The sequence below is a fragment of the Paramisgurnus dabryanus genome, chromosome 3 (assembly GCF_030506205.2).
Source record: "Paramisgurnus dabryanus chromosome 3, PD_genome_1.1, whole genome shotgun sequence".
NCBI lineage: Eukaryota > Metazoa > Chordata > Actinopteri > Cypriniformes > Cobitidae > Paramisgurnus > Paramisgurnus dabryanus.
Window position 1 is genome coordinate 41,132,284 of NC_133339.1, and position 14,205 is coordinate 41,146,488.

At 36.1% G+C, this 14,205-nt stretch overlaps 1 protein-coding gene across 1 annotated transcript in view; it reads right to left on the reverse strand.

Moving 5' to 3' along the window:
- The window catches only part of LOC135744877 (E3 ubiquitin-protein ligase rnf213-alpha-like), a 93,263-nt gene that overhangs the window by 36,990 nt on the left and 42,068 nt on the right, over positions 1-14,205 (reverse strand). The window contains exons 13-27 of the mRNA XM_065263257.2: positions 11,757-11,916; positions 11,479-11,643; positions 11,292-11,390; positions 8,989-9,111; positions 8,482-8,674; positions 8,005-8,178; positions 7,007-7,159; positions 6,294-6,919; positions 6,048-6,207; positions 5,736-5,953; positions 5,518-5,655; positions 3,202-3,366; positions 1,859-3,113; positions 1,550-1,731; positions 509-664 (exon numbers count right to left, since the gene is read on the reverse strand). Coding sequence (XP_065119329.1) covers positions 509-664; positions 1,550-1,731; positions 1,859-3,113; positions 3,202-3,366; positions 5,518-5,655; positions 5,736-5,953; positions 6,048-6,207; positions 6,294-6,919; positions 7,007-7,159; positions 8,005-8,178; positions 8,482-8,674; positions 8,989-9,111; positions 11,292-11,390; positions 11,479-11,643; positions 11,757-11,916 — 3,967 coding nt within the window. The remainder of the gene's footprint in view (positions 1-508; positions 665-1,549; positions 1,732-1,858; positions 3,114-3,201; positions 3,367-5,517; positions 5,656-5,735; positions 5,954-6,047; positions 6,208-6,293; positions 6,920-7,006; positions 7,160-8,004; positions 8,179-8,481; positions 8,675-8,988; positions 9,112-11,291; positions 11,391-11,478; positions 11,644-11,756; positions 11,917-14,205) is intronic.

Genomic DNA, 14,205 nt, shown 5'->3' on the forward strand with positions numbered 1-14,205 from the left:
AACTTCCAGCTGCTCTGTATGTTGCTCTTTCATTGGCTGTAGGTCATCGGCAATGTTTTTTTTCAGTCAGTTTTTTTTTACTGCGTGATTGTCACTTGCGTGCACGAGCACCGATTTGCCTGTGAATTCGAGCATTTGTTGGCGATTTATCAAAACATGTCGGCGAGTCAAAATCAGGGCTAAAATCATGCAGTCTAAACTCAGCATAATGCTATAAAAGTAAAACGATAAAATTAAAGTATTATGAATTCGCAAATTTTCCATGCAGAGAAATTGTACAGATTCTAAAAGTAATGAAAAATGCCATTTTAAAACTCTGGTATGTGTACATGATAAATGAACAACATGCAAAAATGCACCTACAGATGCATTGTGAGAAGCATTCCAGTCAAGTGCTTCTTCGGTCAAGTTTTTGAATAGTTGTGTGTGTGTGTGTGTGTGTGTGTGTGTGTGTGTGTGTGTGTGTGTGTGTGTGTGTGTGTAATTTATGTAAAATCAGTTTACTTACAGCTTTTGGGACATTCCGGGACGTGCTATCATCAGGTCTCAGGACCTCAATGACATACAAGTGCTTTTTGTTGCTTTTCCACATATTTCCTTCTGTGTCCATGAGGAATCCAAGGATTAACAGTTTGAATAAAAATTCATGGAGTCCCTTTTTCACCTAAAGGTATGTAAAAATGCATTACACTGAAAACATGTACATACTTAGCAAATCAAGAAACATCATCTTACTTTAGTTTCACAGACATGTGACAAATGGATATGAGAACTTAAACATAGGCAGTGGCTACATCAAAAGTAAAAGTCAGTTACTGTAGTAGTTTGGGGACTAAAAGGTAACAGTGATCTAGGGTGGACACAAGCTCTGTTAAATCATACAATTTTTTCATTCATGCTTTTACATGTCAGCTTGCTTTCCCCCTATGCATTTGCAAGGTCATTTCCATGGGGAAAGGTCCTTGAAATCTTTAGTCTGTCACTGTTAGCCTGATCAGCTGTCCTTTCTGTCTTACTTTAGCATGTCTTAGGTCTTAAGCAGCTCACATAGAAATTGCAGTTTATTGTCTGTTCTTATTTCGGCAACTTTTATTTGGACTGACCACGCATAAACATAATTTACTTAAATACAAACATGCACATACATGTTACTTACATATAAATGTAGCAGTTAGCGCTTAATACAGTGTTATGTGATATTAGCCATTAATACCCTGTATGTTTAAAGCAACTGGAAAAAAGACCAAATGTAAGAGCATATCAAAACCTCTGCCAGTGTCCCAAAATGGTTGGACCCCAAGGGTTAATCAATAAACATGCTTCATACGAGGTGCTTGCTTGTATCCCTTACTGTATTCATATTGTTGAATGTATTTATTAATGTATCTTGAAGACTATGGTGAAGTCAGTTTGTATATTAAAGATAATTTGGTAGAAATAACACAAGGGGCAATTCTAGGTTTAAATTTAGCATAGTATTCTGAAGTTGTTGCATTTTTTTTGCCGAGTACATATGCATTTTTACTAAGTTTAAAATTTTTATATTTACCATGGTGGTGATGTCAAAATGGTAGACTGAAAGTTCATTTTCCTTGTAGGTATTGAGTAAAGACCGAACAATGACATTTTCATCAATTCTTGGCTCAATCAACCGGATACACTTCAGTTGTGAAGTCTTCTCCGTGATTGTCTTCAATTTCTCATACATTCGTCTAATGTAAAGTGATTTGCCTAGAATGGACCACACAAATAATTTATCCCAATACAGACATGAAGCAAACCATTTATTCCTCATAAGTGTTCTTTGGCAAATAAAGAAACCAGACTCTGAAAATCCACAACAAGAATGTATACTTGCCTACTCCAGATCTTTCAGAGGACACAACTCCCACAAACTGCCTGTTTTTGAACACTTCAGCAGCACTGGGTACATCATCCGGGACAGTGAAATGCCTGAAAAGGTATTGCTGAATACTCTTTATTGGTTCTTGAGGAACCAAGTGCAACCTGAACTGGCTAAACGCTGAGGGAAGGTACGCATGTTCTCTATTACAGCTGCAGATCAACACCAGTCTGTAATCATATCTGCTTAGTACCTTTTGACGCTGAAAAAATTGCTCGACTTTGTAGCTCACTTCGTAGGTAAGTTGGTCTACATACAGCATTGTGTATATCTTCTTTCCATTATAGCCAGCAGTGAGACATCTCCTGAGGAAAAGTTCCACTTCTTCATACGGAGTGGATGCGTTACAGAGGAGTACTTCATCATAGGTTGGCAAAGGCTCACATTTGCTGGTCATATAAATTGAAAGGCAAGAGGTCAACATTTCTTCAGAAGGGCAGATGATGAGATTTGGTCTTCCAATAGCCAGTCCACTTGGTAGTTCTCTCTGAATGTGCCTTGTTTTCTCATCCTGCGAGGAATCACCTTCACAGTTACTGGGAGTGTTGGCCAAAATTTCAAGAAGATGTCCAAGAGTTTTGACATCAAGAGAGTCTGGCAAGAAACATTTCATGTTTCGCATGTAAGCGTTCCAAAGCACATCCAACTTTTCTGACCCATTCGCTTCCCCCAGCTGATTTTTAAAGACATCAAATGACATGTCACTCTCAATTATACTAGGGACTTGCACAAAGGTCTGAAAGTCTAAATCTTCAGTGTGTTCATGACTCTTCTTTATGATATCGTTTTGAAGCCTGTGCCAAGCTTCTCGAAGATCTGAAGGGAAGCAATTTGGCTGAATGAAAGACAGCATCATAAGAACTTGATCTTCCAGATTATTCACATTTTTGGGGGTGAGCTGACTGCACAGGTAGACTACCTGTTCTGCAGTGAAATAATTTAAGTAGTAAAACCGAGATCTCAGCTTGTCCATAAAATCCTTCCAGAAACATAAACATTTCTCCATTTTCTGACAGACTTCAGGCAACAGTTGAGTGATATCACCTTTCATTGTAATATCGCTGACAACACTTTCCAACTTGAAGTTAATAGTGATGCAGCCTTCTTTACTATTACAGCTGATGTTTGCCTCCCAGTGTCTGAACAATGGATTTCCAGCAGAAAACAAATCAATAAATGCAGATGCCAACCTCTGCACACTGGCAAAAACCTAAAAACAAACAAATTTGAATAAAGGAAAATTAAAACAACCATTCCAAGTTTAACATACAAAACTGCTATAATGGATTAAAAATTACCTCTGCAAATCGATCAACTTCACACTGGCCTTGATCACCTTTGCCAGACATTAGCATCAATTTATTTTGAAGGTCCCTGAGGTCTTCAAGAGAGTAAGTGCGTGTCTCACAGCCCTCATCATGCTTTTCTATTATCTGTAACTTCAGAATAGTTGCCAAGCATAGCTGGAAAAAGAACATAATTTAAAACAGTTTCCTATTATGTTGTGCATCAATCAAGCTTGTCAATGACAGTAAAAGACAAAAATAAACGTTACTCTAATGTAACATGTTACTGCATAAGTGTTAGCAGCATGTACACTTATTTCATTCTGAGGTGCATCTCAAAAAAATAGAATATCATGGAAAAGTACTTTTTTATATGCAAGATTCCCTTCACACAAACTGAAATATTTTAAGACCATTTTTGTTTTAATTCTGATGACTGATAATTTACAGCTTAAGAAAATTTGGGCTTCAGTAACCCCTCAGCAGTGCCACAGGCTTATCGTCTCTATGCATTAAAGCAGTAATTCTTGCAAAATGAGTCCCAACAAAATATTAAGTGCAAAATTGTACATGGTTTGAAGATCTTGAAAGTTTTTTGTTTGTAAATCATTATTTAAGTAATTTTTGAGAAAATATTCTAATGTTTTGAGAAACTGTCAATATTTTTTGGCAGTCCAAAACTAAAATTTCATGTTAAAGCTGCCTTAATTTAAAAACACCTACCCCACCTATATGTCAGTGCCATTATTTGTCTCAAGATTCACACCAATATTGTTTTTAGTAAGGTTTGTTTGTAAAAAACTACTCAAATGTCCTAATAACTAAGGCCTAGTCCTGAATTATTTTAAACCTTGTCTGGAAAACTGCTCTGTGAAGTTTTATTTTTACATTGTGAATAAAATATGGGTTTATGAGATTTGCTATTTATTTCATTCTGATTTTACTTACAGTTCCTCAAAAGTAGTAAGGACATAGTGTTAAATGCATTTATGAACCCAAACAGATATTCAATCCAATTATTGTGTTCCATAGAAAAAAAATCTTATTGGTTCTGTACAACTAGAAGGTGAGTAAATGACCACGTTTACATGCACACCAAAAATGCGATTATTTCCAATAATGCGAGTAAGGTCTTAATCGCAGTAAGATGTTTACATGACTGGAGCTAACCTCTTCACTCCGGTTTACATGCAGTTTTTATTTTCGGATTATTCACACAAAGTTCAATGCAGAGCACAAATGATGAACTCACATATATGGTCCACTGTTTTAATTTACTTACGTTAAATGACAAACACGTTGTTATAGATGTATTTCATTATCCGGTGCCGTGATGAAGATATAAATATGACATTGCCTGTAAAGGGTGTTCACATGATATAAAAATATAGTTTTAAAAATCGTTTTATATTAAAGATAATAGCAGAGCTCACACAACAACTATAACGATAGCGATTTTGGCACATGATGAACGATAAACCATTGACAGCCAATCAAATCTATTTGAACTTGAAGTGCACGCGCACTTAAAATGCAGCAGAAAGCTCATTCATTGCTGAGGTTTATAACATAAAATTACCTCAGGTATCCAGCGCTGATGCTGTGAAATTTTTCTACCACACTGACTACGCCAAAAGGTATGATATTATTACACAAACTACTACATTCATTCAGTTGAGGACATCTGCTGGTTTCCCGCTGTGTAAATGCAACAAGAACAGCATATGTACATATTCAGTGACATGTAAACAATTGCAAAAAAAGTTTTTATTACAAGAAATATCCAATATTAGGTAATGCCGCGCTCGTTTTATCGAATTAGCATGAAGTTATCATTATGATGTGGTCACTAATATATTTATCATTATAATTATCGTTATAATGTCATTTAAAGGTTTTATACACTGCTGTCGTGTTATTTGAGCTGTTTCTGAATGAAGGCAGACTGCTGACAGCGAGTCGTGTTGGCAGAGTTCATGTAAAACTTCCTAATGTCAAGATTAAAACGAATTTGTGCTTAAGGTGCGTGACTAAAACACACGTGCACTTAATTAGTGCGGTATAAATGCGATTAAAGCGTTTACATGTACGCATACTGCGATTATAAACGGCGTACGCCACCTCTTTTAATGCGACTTTACTTATTGCGATTATGAGCTTAATCGCATTATTTTTATCGAATTATTGCGTTTACATGAGGTAAAGTATAATCGCAGTATTGACAAAAACCCATTATAATCGCATTATTAGGGTGCATGTAAACGCGGTCACTGATGACTATCCAAAAACACTTCAAAACATCTGTGTGCATTAACAATAATGACAAACCTTCTTTTGGTTTTGTGCACTAATAATGTAGACCCCATCTGTGTTAATAGCTGATGCCAAAGACAGAGAGGACAGTTCTACTGAACCATGGCTGTCCTTGACCGTCTTCAACCATTCTATGTGTCTCGCAGAGTCTCGCTGAAATGAGAAAAATCATCTATAAAGAAAAATGACATAAAATTTTGATGTTCTCTGTTAAAATGATCATCAAACCTCACCAATTTTTTGGGAAGGTTGGGGTCATTATCAAGTGCGTTCCAGAGTTTCTCCAGCATTTTTTGAAAATGCGTAAAGTCGGCATCTGGCTTTAAATCATAAAGCATTGAGGAGTAGCCAAGAACAGCATCGTGAAAACAGGCCACACGATCCACATCCAAATCATTCTCTCCCGCAGAGATGGACGCCAAATCCACAAAGACTTTCAACTCATTGATGTCTGAATTTAAGAGTATGATACAAAATATTTTCTTTTAAATTAGCATAAAAAGAAAAGTGCAACCAATTACCAATGTAAGAACCCGTTTGTTTACCTTCAAGGGCCTCTTTAACCCACATGACAAAATGTTTTCTTAGGTCGAGCTCCTGAAGGCAAACTCTACGCGAGTCTGTGATATCCACAAGCATAGTTTTAGCCTCTATCAGCTCATTGTCCATGCGATCAAGATGCTCCTTTTGAAAATCCAAGTGCGTCTGATAGAAAAAAAGTGTTGCAGGTTTAACACACACACAGCTTTATTTTTTAATAAACTAGATAACATGATGGTTAGATTACTTACAGTAACAAGCAACTTCTCTAGGACTTTGAAGTCTCCTTGTAGGCAGAGTGTCTGTTTGACTCTCATGACCACCTGAGCTAACTCTACTGCCAGATAAAGCTCATGAAACTGCTCAATCTGATGGATTCGCCTCTGTATCCACTGCTGATCATCACAGGGATCAAGACTGCACATGTTTTTGACATCCACTGCCAGATCTTCATATTTTCCCATGTATGCTTTGAATATCACATCAACTTCTTCAAAAGCCATGCTACCGTCTTTGAGTTTTGCATATATGGCTTTGTATTTATTGTAACATTTCCCAAATATACAACCATGAATCTTTGGTACTGTCATTAACAATGGGTTTTCTGCTGGTTCCTCCTCATCATCATCATCATCTTCATCAGCAGTCTTTGCAAACTCTTCAGCCTGTTTCACCCAACACATTTTAAAAATGTAGCTGTCTTTATAGGTGTGCAGAACCGTTGCCATATTTCGCACACCTTCATCAAGCTCAAAGTATGTGACTACCCCAGACTTCTCTGAAGGATTTTGATTCAATATGTGAACATCCATGAAGCTGTCCAGATCCATTTCATCAATGTCAATATGTTGTTTGACTTCCAACCCTTTAACATCAACTGAAAGAGAGTACATATTTAGTATTTTTTTATTATTTGTATTCTTTTAAAGTTTTTTTTTTTGCCAAGCAATTAATAAATATATACCTATAACATGCTCCTGTAAGCTGTTGCACATTGTAATGAGAACATCCACCAAATTTCGCTCATGGTGAAGGGCCTCCACCTCCTCTTGTCTAGACTCAAGAAGCCTCCTCATTGTTTTGGTGTCCGTAAATTGAATATTTTCAGAAAAACAGTCTGGAAAAACAGCAAGATCATGACTTCTCACTTTATATTAAACCCAGTGTTTCCCATACATTGATTTACTTGTGGCGCACCACCACGAAATCAACACTGGCCGCCATGAATAGATTTTTCATGATTTCCATTTCCATTTTACTGTTCACGCGCCTCTCTCTCACATAACATTGAAAAGGTGGTTGTGTTTTCAATGTCCATGCCTCTGTATACTTTATTTGTCGTGTAAATGCCAACAGTCACAAATTTTACTGACAGAGAATATGGCTGATCGAGTTTATCATGAATTGACGAAAGGTTAGCATTCGTGTTTCCCACACACACACCCATTCTTTCCCTCTCTATAATGTGGTAAATTTCAGAATTTGCACCGAATTGTCTGCGCTATACGCGACAAATAACACTCACATTTAAAATAAAAAAGGGCTCATAACAAGACATTGATGAGAAACGTAACAGCAGTAAGGCTTCGATGTAAATGTATGGTAATTTTGTCAGACGATGTCGCGTTTATAAATCAGGATTTTAGCAGCAGTTGGATTAAACATGAGGCGTTACTGGGTCGTGTTTAGTAACCATTTTATAGTCTACTCATTTTATGTCTGACAATAGCATTCAGTTGTGTTTAAATGCAATATAATGTGACAGATCAAAGAGTAGAAGTGAAATATATTTCAGGTGCGAACACTCGATCAAACGCAAACGTGATGACGTCATATATATGCTAATTAGCATGTGACGTCATCACCGCCACAAGTCTCTCAAAATCCTGTGGAAAACACTGGTAAACCAGTTTTCAATAATCAAAATTCATATCTGACACTGGGCCTAGATGAATGTCTTACCTAAAGCAAGTAGCTCTAAGAAAACACTCTTGTTGTCCATGATGTGATTGAGAAGTTTGATCTTGATTTTCCCTATGACAAGTCGATTTAAAATGTCTGTAAACAATGAGGTTGCTATTGCAAATTTCTCCTTAGCCTCTTCAGAGAGCTGATTGATCAGTTGTTCATTCGCACCTGCAAAGCAAAGATGTAAATATATATTGCATCATCTCGGTTTGCCTTGTTAACTGTAAGGCCCGGGTTCTATTAGTGTGCTTACATTTTATAACAGCGTAGTACTTCTAGTGTTTGTGTCATAAATAAACACGCAATGTGCTTAAAAAGAAAAACAGGGTCTGCAGCATTACAAAGTCTCTGTTTACGAGGAGTAGTGTGTATGCTAAGCATGACCATTACAAAGTAATGAGTTTTAAAACGAAAATGCACTAATGTGAATGTAGTGTAATAAAAGCATGTGGAGAGAAACTATTGAAATACCATGAAGCTGAAAGATGTTTTTGGCTGCTGTCCAGTTCAGGAGATGCTGGAGAACAGCTTCTTCTTCCTCCACATAGACTCCTTTGGCATCTTTTGGCCAGGACTTTAGGATGATCGTAGACACAAGCTTTCCAAATTTCCAGTTTACCCGGAAATTACTGAGTCTGTCAAGTAGTTTCCCTTCAGATTTAGCCTTCCAAAAATACGGTATATACATCAAGTAACAGCTGTTATATGACATTTATGCAGCCTATCATTAAATTAATTGCTAAGACAAAACCATGCAAACACTAAAATCAATGAAAAGCAAGCAGCACAACACATCCTTTATGCTTTGCAAGCCAGCAACTAAATTATTTTGCTACAATACAGATAAACAGCCATCAAACAAGACCAGGATTTAGTTTTCAGTTAATTTTATTTCATTGACTTAGTAAATTATTTGATGAATACATTTGTGATTCTGAATAACTCACAATGTCAGTGAAAACAGTTAAAGATGTTTACCTGGCATATTATGGTAACAGCTTGGAGAGCACACTTTTCAACACTGCTCACTAAATGGGATGTGGAGTCATTTAGTTCTTCAATCTTTGAGCAGTAAACCTCGATTTGATCAATATGATCTTCCTAAAATTAGTAAAAAACAGTTTTTATTTAGGATTGAACATTTTACAACTGAATAAAAATTGTCATAGTCCAAAAACTTTCATAGCCCAAATTTAAATTTTCATTAAACTACAATAGGAGATTTAAAAAAAAACATTTAACATTTGACGTGACAAAAAATTATTTGGGAGTAGAAATCAGATTAGAAAAGTTGTATACAACTGTAATGATAGCCATCATGGCGCCCTCTGCTGGCCTTCAGAGGTTTCAGCCATTCATCTGCCTCAGGACTTCATTAACCATCATCCCTTGCACTAGTCATCACCACACCTGTTTCCTGTTTGCCATTATCTAGACTATATATACCATGCTCACACTCAATCACATTGCGAAGTATTGTTAGCACCGTCTGCATACAGAGTGCTTATCCTATCATTCTGTTCTGTTTCTATTAGTTTTTGACCCATGCCTGTGTACCATATATGATTGTTTGCTGCCTGCCCTGACCTATGTCTGGATATATTACTCTGTTTTGAATTACCTCTGATGTTATTAATTGCCTGGTTGTTGGACCTTGCCTGTATGTGGATAACGCTCAATAAAATCTGCATTTGGATCAAACTTGTGTCTCACCAGTGCATGACAACAACGTAAAGGTTAACAGAAATTATTCTGTATACCTTGTACTAGACTACTGAAAATAAAGTGTTTAAAGGATTAGTCCACTTTCTTCAAAAAAAAAAAAAAAACAATCCAGATAATTTACTCACCACCATGTCATCCATGTCTTTCTTTGTTCAGTCAAGAAGAAATTATGTTTTTTAAGGAAAACATTTCAGGATTTTTCTCATTTTAATGGACTTTAATGGTCCCCAACACTTAACAGTTTTTTCAACAGAGTTTCAAAGGACTCTAAACGATCCCAAACAAGGCATAAGGGTCTTAACTAATGAAACGATTGTCTTTTTTGACAAGAAAAATAAAAAATATGCACTTTTAATCCACAACTTCTCATCTATCTCATCTATGCGCCAGCGCGACCTCACACAAAACATCATCACGTCAAGAGGTCTACGTACCAGTGTTTATAAGTGTGAAGAAAGAGGATCATTCTGACGTTGTTGTATGTGGAATGATACTAATTAATGTCTTTGTGTCAGTTTATTGTTTACAATGGTCCACAAATGTGCGCTTTATATATGTAACACGTGACCTTTCTACGTCACTACGGAATTACATGAGGTCGCTCTGGCGCGTCACAGGACCGGAGATAGACGAGAAGTTGTGGTTTAAAAGTGCATTTTTTTTCTTGTCAATAATGACAATCGTTTCGTTAGATAAAACCCTTATGCCTCGTTTGAGATCGTTTAGAGTCCTTTGAAGCTGCAATTTTAAACTGCATTAAAACTGTTAAGTGTTGCGGTCCATTAAAGTACATTAAAATAAGAAAAAATCCTGGAATATTTTCCTCAAAAAATAATTTCTTCTAGACTTAACAAAAAAAGACATCAACATTTTGGATGGTGGTGAGTCAATAATCTGGATTTTTTTAAGAAAATTGACTAATCCTTTAAGAACCCATAAACAATATTTTTGCTTTAATGAATAAATGATTACTTTACAGTCCTGAAGTTTTCAGGTTTTTTTTCTTTACATGTAGTTAAATATTAAAGCCGAAATCCCACTACATATGAATAAACTTGCCAACGTTAAATAACCACTTCCGTAATTATAATTTTATATTTTACAAAAATATTAAATTACTTTCTTTAATCTGAAAGGGATAGTTCATCCAAAAACTAAAATTCTGTCACCATTTACACCATTATCCTAATGTTATTTTAGACCTGTATGAGTTTCTATATTCTGTTGAACATCAAAATATTTTGATAAATGATGGTAAGCTCACAGCTAATTGTAACCATTGACTTCCATAGTAGGAAGAGATACAATGGAAGTCAATGGTTACAATCAGCTGTGAGCTTACCATCATTTATCAAAATATCCTATTTTGTGTTCAACAGAATAAGGAAACTCATACAGATCTAAAACAAAATGAGGGTGAATAAATTATGACAGTTTTTTAATAATCAAAAAAATGAATAGATGTAGTAGATGTGTAGTAGATGACATAAAGATGCAAACTTTCCCTTTGTGCCACCTGCCGGTAATTTCGTAAAAGTGTTAATAGGTGTTAATACCTTCTGAAATTTCCCTTCAAAGTCTCTTGTAAAGGTCTCTCTCCATTCTGTGGTGAAGTCCTTGCTCATAAAATCTATGGCTAAAACGCTGTTCCAAATCTGTAAATCAGAACAAAACATGCATTAATCTTAAATTCCAAACTCATTCATTACAAATGATTAGTTTGTATGACTGTACTCTTCTTACCTCAATCTCTGCTGTGAAACCAATGTCAAATCCTGACTTTAAACTTCTACTTAAAAGATTTCTCCTGAAAGATTTTTGGATCCAAGCCCTGACAGTTTCTTTGGCCTTGTTGAGTAATTCAAATATATTTTCAGGAAAAGTGCCTGTTTGTTGTGCTTGGATTGTCTTAAGGATAAACAAATATTTACACTTACTGAGATAATGGTAAAATTGTAAAGATTCTTGTAAAAAAAATCAATAAATGAAAACAAAGATTGCGTGGTCTCAGAACGAAGTACCTGAGCAAATTCTGAGATAGATGCCACTAGGCTCATGCAAGCAACAGGAATATCAGTGACATTATCTGTGTAGATGTAATCCTGGATTCCTTTGCAGATCTTCTCTAGCAGTTTACAAGCTGCTTGCAGACACCGCATGCCATAGTCTTCACTGGGACAACTACTGAAATAAAACCCCATGAAACCATTTCATACGGTCACAGTCTTAGCCAGGGAAAACTGTAGGTAGGCCAACCGCTTCTATTAGGTTAATATAATGATATATAACAGTTTATCAAACATATCTTCTAAGTGCTACAAGAACAATGAATTTGTGCCTGTATTAGGACACCACAGTGCACCATATTTGTGGAATGTAACTCATTCTAATAACAGTCTTTTACTTTGGTGTGGATGCTAACATACTGTATATTAAAACATAAAACTGAGAAGTAAAGACATCTAGTTTAAGCTTCATGAAATGCAATTCAAGGACATTTTAATCTGCAAGTATTTTAATATGCTCCGATCGATCGGCCGCAGATCGGTATCGGCTGATAACCCCATTAAATAACTCGATCGGTCCTAGCTAAATTTGCCGATCTCATGAACCAATCTTTCTGTTTACTTTTGTCATCAAAGGCCTCCTGAATGTGGCTGCAATTAGAGACCATTTTAACGCAATGCGAGCATTTTTATAACCTGTTGCTCAGGTGCGACGTGCAGATTTGGATTTCTTTCTTTGCCTTTGCAGAGATAAGTGCATTTTCTATGAGGACGCGCTCCGGTCCTTATAGCGCGAGGCATCTTCACATTCCCATCAAACAGCGTATAGACCGTTTCATCGGGCGCATGTGCGGTGACGCGATAAGCGTCTGGTCCGAACTTTACTTCTGGTTTCTGTTTGTTAAATGGTCTGACTAGTTGCTGAAACTGAACTTTTAAACAAATACCTTGTCAAAAATAACACATTTTTGGGGTTCCTATGTAACCTACGTGTTGTTTATTTTGCTTGTTATATAAATTAACTACTTCAAAAGGACTTTGTAGTTATTTATTCTTTACCGGAAGTTACGTGATGACCATAAAAACCGCTTGTTTATGTTATTACTGCTGAAACCATCTATACAACACGCATCTATCTACCGAACGTTTATTATTTGCATGCGTTTTAATGTTTTGAGCCTTTAAACTTTCATTTTCCTCACAGCTGCTCTCGTCCACGTACATCAGGCGCGCGCACACACAGAAGCCTTCAGTCATCAGTGCACGTAAACGAAGCAATCTCTCTCACGCCTTTAAGCTACAGTAACCTAATTCATCTTTTAATAAAATCACTCTCTCCTCTTCACTAAAGAACTGTTGTACTTTATACGAATGCGTGTTGGTTTAATTCATACAGTTAAGACTGTGAAGTGTTTTTTTTTCATCACTTTTAACAGACATAAGACTTTTTAAAGGCATATTAAATTTCTCTTTGCAGAAGAAATATTTGTTGTGCTAATTTATTTGATTATCTATTAAAACAATGATATACCTAATTACTGCAAGTAATATAACAAAGCTAACATCTGTGATATTACTTTATCTAGAAAAAATGTTAACAGTTACAGTCATCAAAGAGCTTGCATATCAGCTTGAAAAAAACGGTATCGGCATTGGTATCGGCCGATCACGAAGACAACAAATTGATGATCGGTATCGGCCGGCAAAAATCCTGATCGGAGAATTCCTAATAAAAACATACATGTTAAATTCCTCCATTTTAATTTTGTAGTAAAAATGTTTTCTATTGTAGGTAACAGTAATTTAACATATACAGTACTGTGCAAAAGTCTTTGTTTATTTTAGCAAAGTTTTAAAATCCATCCATATTTATTTTTCAATATTTTTATTAAGATCCAAAACAGAAATATGTACACAAAATGAAAAACAAAACCATTTTCAGAACTAAACGTGTTCTTCAGGCATCAGTCAGTATTTAGTCTGACCTCTCTTGGCATGAAACACATCTTGAGCTTTTTTTGAGGAGACTGAAGTCCTGAAGTCATTTGATTAGAATTAGATATTATGATTTTATTTTATTTAGGTTTAAGAGATCCTGCAGTTTCCTGCTATTGCTCCAGTGGAAGGGAGTTTAATACTTGACAATTCAGCTTATCCCTGTAAAACCCTCGGTTGCAATATTACAAGATCTTAAAAGCAAATTCATCTGTATGATTTCGCAATTCCTTCTCGCGATACTTTGACATCACCCGGCTGTCACCGCATGAAGTTGAACAAGCCTAATAACTTCTTTTACCGCTCAACCTGCTCTCAAATCAACTCAAGTCAACTTGAAGTTGGCCACCAGACAAACCCAACCAAACAGTAACCGTCTCTGAAGGGAAAAATCACCAAAACCCTCGATAAAAGATGACTAAAAGCTGTGCAGTATGTGGATGTAAGGACAACAAATTCAGACCACCAG